This window comes from Fukomys damarensis, unplaced genomic scaffold (genome assembly GCF_012274545.1).
Source record: "Fukomys damarensis isolate Sample0158 unplaced genomic scaffold, DMR_v1.0_HiC HiC_scaffold_19, whole genome shotgun sequence".
Classification (NCBI taxonomy): domain Eukaryota; kingdom Metazoa; phylum Chordata; class Mammalia; order Rodentia; family Bathyergidae; genus Fukomys; species Fukomys damarensis.
The window spans coordinates 23,525,736-23,533,865 of NW_022900931.1; the positions used below are offsets into that span (position 1 = coordinate 23,525,736).

General features: G+C 37.3%; 1 protein-coding gene across 1 annotated transcript; it reads left to right on the forward strand.

Annotated features, from left to right (window-relative positions):
- The first annotated feature begins 200 nt into the window (after window positions 1–200).
- On the forward strand, window positions 201–6,241 carry Clec1b (C-type lectin domain family 1 member B). The gene is made up of 6 exons (XM_010643561.2): window positions 201–475; window positions 1,065–1,163; window positions 2,152–2,277; window positions 2,439–2,590; window positions 3,737–3,843; window positions 5,718–6,241. The coding sequence occupies exons 1-6, from the start codon at window positions 412–414 to the stop codon at window positions 5,860–5,862; spliced, it is 693 nt and encodes a 230-aa protein (XP_010641863.1). The 5' UTR covers window positions 201–411; the 3' UTR covers window positions 5,863–6,241.
- The last annotated feature ends 1,889 nt before the right edge of the window (window positions 6,242–8,130 follow it).

Below are 8,130 nucleotides of genomic sequence, written 5' to 3' on the forward strand. Positions count from 1 at the left end.
ATGATGAATCACAATGAGAAGAGAAAAAAAAACAGAGAAATTAAGAGCTATGACTTAAGCTTCCCTGGGGTTAAGATGAAGCATGAACTTTTGCTCCTTGAAAGGATGCACATGATCTTAGAGTCAAAGATAAGGAGACAGGAAACAAATACCCTATCTACCCCCTTACCACAAGTTATTATTATTTTTGCATTTTTGTGCTCAAGGGCTATGTATCTCTGAACAGCCATGAAAAGGCTTCCTGGAAAACAAAAAACAAACAGAAAGAATATGTGTCCTGGCTCACATGGTTCTAGTCTACCAGGGAGAGGAGGATCAGACACTGGCAGACACTGAAATTATACGAGTAGACAGACACTGCATTTCACAGAATCATTGAACCCTGAGCTCACTCGCCATCTGAGGGAAGACATGCAGGATGAGGATGGATACATCACCCTGAATATCAAACATAAAAGCCCAGCTCCTTCCTCAGGTAAGAATGCCCTACACCAGAAATTTAGAAATTAATTAGTGTAATGGGCCAATCCTGTTTTATTTTTCTCTAATAGTGATAACGTTTAATGTTATTTATTTATTTGACTAAATGATGATCTTTCTGTGAAGCATTTGCATAGCATCTATGTAGGCTCAGAAGGATATGTTTAGAATATAAACAGCAAAGATACAAGCAGAGGACTTTACTAGGACTTCTAGAATTTAATGATGAAGATAACAGAGGCCAAGAAAAGAAGGGAAGGGAATGTTTGAAAATTTCATTTTGTAAATGTCAGTAAATGGGTATAGTTGTTGCTTACAAAAGCAATTATTTATGTGGGTGGACGAACACACAAAAAGACAAACACATGAGACCTTAACATATAAATCCTGTACTTTGGCTTAGAAAGAGAGTGGGAGTGGAGACAGGAAGAGGTGTAGGAGTGGGTTATGCTTTTTGTTGATCAGAAAGAGAGCGCAGGTAAGAGCTGCCAGTAATGTTATTTAGGATAGTTGCGAGGTCCGGAGAAGACAGGGCAGGGATGGCACAGATGTCTGCTCCTTAACTCTCTATTGTACGCCTACAGTTGACCCTGCCTCTTCTTCTTGGTGGCGTGTGATGGCTTTAATTCTGCTCATCTTGTCCACGGGGATGGTTGTTGCACTGGTGGCCCTGGGGATTATGTGTAAGTATTGATTTTTTGCCAAATATTTGATCAAGGAAGGTGCTACCTAAGGGTCGAGGTGTATCCTGGTAACCTTCTTAGTTTTTACTCTTTCTCTATTTGCCAGTGTTGGAATCATCCTAGCCATAGCTATCAATGTAGTCTTAATAAAGGACAACTCTAAACTTTCTCTCTCATTAAAATCACTTTAAATATTTTCATTAATTACAATTATTTTCCAAATTTAAAGCTGGCCTTTAAGATTGCCTTCAGCACAGATCTAAACTATATTTTGAACATTTATCACTTACATTCTGTCTTGCTCACTTTGAGACTCAGCCAACCAATATTTTCTCAATTTCATGAGTAAATCTTCCATCTCTGTGTTTGAATTTTGCTGGATCTATATATTCCCTTTACTTAAAATATCCTCCTTCCCATTTTGTTTATTGAAATAGTTTTTCACTTCCTGTAACTCCTAGTGCCTTACAATGTCGCATTGTAGTTTGTTGTATGTTTAGTTTTATAGGTTAGTTTAGAAGTTTTGATTCATCCTGCTTTATTTATGGAGCTGTCACAGTATTTTAAACATAATAAAAATTTATTATGTTTTCTTAAATGAATTAATAGTTTGGCATTACACGAAGAACATAAAATAACCGAGGTCACTCCCTTGCCTCTAAAAAGTCTGCTTACAAACATGTACTTAAGGAAATGTTAAAACAACTGGTTCAAGCATGTTATTTGCTCTTGAGAGTTTCATATTTCTGATCGCCTCCTTTCAATAACCTACTTGTTCTTTTGGATATCACTAAAGTGTCTTGCACATTTCTTTTTTTTTTCTGCGGTCCTCTTTCCCCTCATCCATTTCTGGTTCATTTACTGCTGTGTCTCTAGTAAACTCCTTCCAGATTGGTCAGCCTGTTGAAGTGAAAATTCATTGAAAACTCTTAGAATCACCTTTATAATCAGTATTATAACGTGTAATTTATCTAATTTCTACATCTAGCTGTCACACAGCAAAACAACTTTCAAGCTGAGAAGGAAAATCTCTCAGGAACTGTGCAAAACTTAGCGAAGAATTTCTGCCAACATATAATACAACAACTAGAAGAAAACCAAAAGCGCAGTGCAGGTAGGTGCGGTTTGGTAACCTCCCCATCGCCCCAACTCCAGGAGTAATTTCTGTGATGGACAGTGAAGAGAATCCTGAGATTGTCAGGAAACCTGGGGGAGGGTTAGAAAAGTGAGCCAGCTTCAGCAGGAAGAGGTCCCCATACTTGGTTTCTTCTTCAGATCACAAATGCAGCCCCTGTGAGACAAACTGGAGATACCACGGAGATAGTTGCTATGGATTCTTCAGGCACAATTTGACCTGGGAAGAGAGTAAGAGCTATTGCTCCAACCGGAATGCGACTCTGGTGAAGACTGCCAGCAAGGGCACTCTGGTGAGGAGAGGCTGCCGTCAGATATTCTGGAGGAATACAGACAAAAAAATCTTAAATGTAACATTTGATGTTTTTTCCATTTTGTCCTTCCATCTTCTAGTCTGTGCTAATCTAAGAAACTCACAACCTCAGAAAAAAATCAAAGAACTCAAATACTAATCCAGGTTATTCCACAGAATTGCCACAGTTAATCAATGAAATTGGCTTGTACCTTCCTGGGAGCTGACAGGGACGTATGCCATGCCACTCCACATTCCCTGGGATCCTGGCCGGCTGCGTACACCTCCCAGACTCATGGAGGAGTCACTTAGATGAAGGAGCTGTTCTCCCCACTGAGGCAGCATGGGAGAAGGCCCTAGAATCTCAACTCCATGACAAAGATCCACGGGGAATATGAAAGCATATCCTGAATTTTATTACTCTAGCCTCATGGCGAGTTGAAGATTTATAATTAAGAGAGAGAAGAATTATATATATATATATATTATAAAGAATTGTGAAATTTCAGGTGGAATTTACCTGTCATATCCTATAGCAAATTATATAATATGGACATATTTTAAAGGAAAACTCAAGGTTTAACAGCAAGGTGAGCAATACTTCAGACCTTAAGAAGCAAGCAGCCAAATGTGACTTTCACATATTATCTCCTGTGTATTGTCATTCTGAGCTTCTTATGTCTTTCAAGGAGTCATTTTTTTATTGTCTAAGAAAGGATTCCATGAGACATTAAGCTTCGTTTTAATTTAGTCACCAATCGGTTAACTGATTGCCTATTTGTCTGTTAATTTAACAATTATATGGTACCTATTCCAGGACATAGGCATATATATTTGGTAAAACAATAATCCCTAATCCCCAAAGGCATATATTTTAGTTGGAGAAACAGAAAATGAACAAAACAAATACATTTAGAATATTGTACCATAGTAATAATGTCTAACTATAAAAAAATGAGTCCAGAAAGGTATTTGTACTCTAAAACAACTCAAATTGATACAGTTCTAAATGTCAAGTATAATCCATTAATATCTACATAGAATATAATCTAATATTTGTGCAGTATCTTATTTAGGTCTTTGCCTTTGTCATTACCAAAAGCTGTGAAGGCATTTTGACCATGAAATGTGTTTGTGTTTGCAACAGGATTATATTAAAGACAGGACTGTTCTCATTCGCTGGGTTGGATTATCCCGCCAGAATGCTGAGAAGGTCTGGATGTGGGACGATGGTTCAGTTCTCTCCAAAAACATGTGAGTCACCCGACACTCAGAATAGAAGGCAGCACTAGAGGTCTGAGGCCCTCCTTTCTCGAGTACAAGTCACTTGAAAGGTGGCACATTTGTCTCTCTTCTACTATGGGTTTTGTAAACAACAGCAAAGTAATTTACAGCTTACTCCAAACCAGAGGACACTGATAAGATGTTTCTGTTTCTTTCTCCTTCATTCTCTTTACCTCGTCTATGATTTATTCTCTTTTCTTCATTCATTTCTATGTTCGGCTTTACCTTTAGAACATTTTGTGTCCCTGCTTATGTGTGCATGTGTGTACATGTTTATTCTCAACTTGATCTGACTCTTCTCTCATATTTTTAGAACAAGATTGTCACCCTCATTATTATATAGTTGAAAGTTAGCATCTTAAGAGTTCTTTGCACTTTTCCTATGCTTTATTCTTTGTCCAAGAATCCAGTACTTTGCAGGTCACGCGGCATTTCTAGTATTTATGGATTGAGACTCCCTTCTTTTGCAGACAGTGCAAGTTAATGGCCCCAGTGGATTAGCAGTCAAGTCTTGAAAATGCTTTACAATCTCTAAGCTCAACATCTGTTGCTCCCCTCATCAAAATTGCAGCCTCTCATTAAAATTTAAACTCATACCTAAGCTTGTACAATCTTAGCATTATGTAAATTATTAGTTGTAGTCAACAAATATTTATTACTTACTTTAGGTTGGAGCCCAGGATACGGTCAGTATAAGCAAGCCCCTCGCCAGACTTGGACTTTATGTTCTATCATTCCTGCCTCTTGCTGAACATGGCATGTAAAGTGGTGGTGTTCCCTCTCTCTTCCTTCACCAAATCAAACCTTTTTCTTTTGTTCAGGCTCTTGTACTTGCTGTTCTCCTCCTCTGTGCTCTGCTTCCACAACTCCAGGACTGATTTCCCCTGTGAGCTAAGTCTCTGTGTAAACATTGCTTCTTCAACTCTAATTACCCAAACTCAGTTACCTTCCCTTCAACCCACCTCTTTATTGGCTGGCCTATCATCCAACACTGTTTCATCTCTACATAATTCTTATCACTCTGAGTTCTTCTTGCCTATTTATTGACTGGCTACTTACTAATGCACCCCCATTGTATCATTAAATTCCCCAACATTCAGTTCCTCTCCCCTCCCCACATCTTCCTTTTTCTTTATCCATCCCCCCTTGATTTATTGCTGTACTGGGAATTGAAAGCAGGGCCTTTGCACAAATTATTTTGTTAATTTCATTTATTTTGAGGCAGAGTCTTGCTCAGTCACTAAGTTCCCCAGGCAGAGCTCAAACTTGCAATCCTCGTATCTCAGCCTTCCAGAATGGGACTTTGTCTTTCTTTACTGCCCTATTATCAGCACATTGAACAATTCTGGAGTGTAGTTGGTATTCCTTAAATATCTGGCAAATAAACCAAAGTACAGTCTCATCAAAGGGAGTCTAGTAAGTGACACAGACAAGTGAAAGAGCAATTGCATTGCAGCCACTGTTTTAGATCAACCACCCAATAGTGTGAATTCTCAGTTTAAAAGTATTTAATGAGCTGTGTTTTCCCTGAGCTGATGCCTATATTGTGCAACTGCTTTCCTCCAAGAATCCCTCCTCTTCTATCTGAACCCCACTCTTCCTTCATGTGCGAGCGGCAGCCTGACCTTGTAGACAGCCTTTGTCATCGTGCCACAGCTGTGTGCATCTCTTCCTCTGGACTTTCAGTGTACCTCGCCTTCCCTTGCTACTTGATTTGTGTTATGGAACTTGATTAAATTATAACAGGGCTTTTCAAGTGTGCCTACTTTATACCTCTTCACTCACAGTTCCACTGTCGTTTATTCCTTTTTCAAAGGAAGGTACTCTACCTTTTTTATTCACAGGCTTGAGGTTTTAGAAGATGGAGGAGAAAATATGGATTGTGCTTACTTTCATAAAGGGGAAATCCACCCTACCTTCTGTAAGAACAGACATTATCTAATGTGTGAGAGGAAAGCTGGCATGACGAAAGTGGACCAACTACTTTAATGAGGAAAAGATGGACATACGACAAGTGTTTGTTTAATAAAACCTGGATGAAGGAATCCTAAGCCACATAATTCCCTTGGAGTCATTTTTTATGTTGTCTTTGCTTCCATTACCACTTACTTGGCCCCTTCTTTGCACACTTAGAAGGCAATGTATGAGTTGTTTGCTTTTCAATTGTTCTATTTTCCATTTTCTTCCTTCTTGCCTTTCATTCCTAATTACCATATTTGAACATATTATAATTTCTTGTATCTCCAGATATATGCATATAAAATTAAACTTAGCACAACAAAAGATCAGGCTGAAGTGATTTAAGCTGTACAGAATATCCAAGTTAGAAAGAGATCATAAAGTAGAAATGATACTAAATTTGGAATATGAAGAATGATTGAAATAGTATGGTTGAATTAACTGGCACAACTGGGTACCAGTCATGTAGCCTCTGTAACTTCCATTCTTTCTATTTAAAATGGGACTTAACTATATCAGAAACTCCATGCAGACCGACACCATGACTTCTCTATTCTCCATTCTAGTATTAGCACCAAGCACAGTTTCTGATCCTCAGGGGGCAAAAAGTGCTATTAATTGTGTGAGACAGTTCATTACATGTATCTTAAATCAGTAAAACACAAGTGGAGTTACTATTCCACATCCAGCTCTGATCTGACTCAACAGGAGGAATTTTCTGTGTAAAAGAAGGAAAATAAAGTTTGCAAGAAACTTCATGGAGTTTGTGAAATGAATAAATGCTTCTTAACAAGAAGCCAGGAGGCAGAAGAACAAGTAAATGTTTTATCTAGCTCTTTTCCTTGCACTTCTATGTTTGGCTTTTGCTGAATAACCGAGGAAATATTTATGAAATACATGGAGAGTCAGCTGTCACAGGATAACAGGATAAATGCATCTCCTCCCACTCCCTGCCCTGCAGTTTCCCTTCTTTAACTGGTGGGGGCACAGGTGATGACTCTGACTCTCAATCATTTCAACTGAGGTGTTTTCTAAACTTGATGATTTACAAACTCAAATATTAATGGTCTAGTCAGAAAGATGAGACATGGAGACCCATGTTTTTAACAAACATCTATCTGCTTCTTACAAAAGTAGACTTTCATATATTTCAAGAAACATTACTTTAGAACTTACTCCCTGTGTGGTTTTGGGGCCACTAATTAGGCTGCTTTAATGCACAAGTTTCCTTATCTCTAAAATGGTATTAAAAATAAATAAAGTGGTATTAATATTATTACTTTACTGGAAGGATAACTGTGATGGTATATTATAATACTACAAAGTAGTGATCAGAATATCAAGCTTAGAGTAAGTACTTGGTAAATATATGTTACTTTTCTGCACTAACACTGAGCATAGTTGAACTTTACCATCTTTAAACTTTCAATAAACATGAAGTTTGAACAATAAACAAAAGTTTGGGAAGCTGAAGATTTAAAAACTTTCTCTCTCTGTCTCTCTCTCTCTTTTTCTTTCTTTGCTGGGTATTGAACCCAGGGAATTGCACATATTACCTTTAATTTTTTATTTAGATAAGCTAAGTATGAGGAACTCAGAATTCAGAAAACTGCCCCAGATCAACCACATCTCTGTTTCTTCTCTCCAGAACAGAAAATGATATATTTATATAGCACTATGGCCCCAACAAATTTAGAAGAATAATATAACAGTTCATGGATGAAACACAAATAAAATATATAAACCAATTAAACTTTGTTTACAAAAATTCTTTTTTTTCTGTTACTTCTATCTAAAACATATATAGAATCAGAATAATGCAGATGTTAATAGCAAAAAAGACTGTGATCAGATGACTTAGTTTCAAATATTAAATGTGAAACCTAGTAAATGAACTTCAGCAAAATTTGAGTTCTCTATGCCTTGATTTGAATTGTTACATTATGTTACTAGTAGTACCCGTTTCAAAGAGCTGTTGTGAAAACCAAAATAACTTGTGTGAAAACTCCTTGAAATAGTAATCATGATACAATGAATAATACATACCAGGTAGTGTGATTTAAAAGATCAAAAGTATTGTGCGGAATATGTTAGACCTTCACTGAGAAAAACCAATTCCCCTACAAAAGACAATCAATCAGTGAATAAACTGTACTTGGGAGACTCAGATCTCTCTGAGCCTTACTTTTAGTGTTACAACTAACAATGAATAGTGGCTAATTGAACTTTTGTTCCCGACATTAGTCTCATTACACAGTTGTCATTATGGTTTCTTCTTCTTCTTTTTCTCCTCAACAT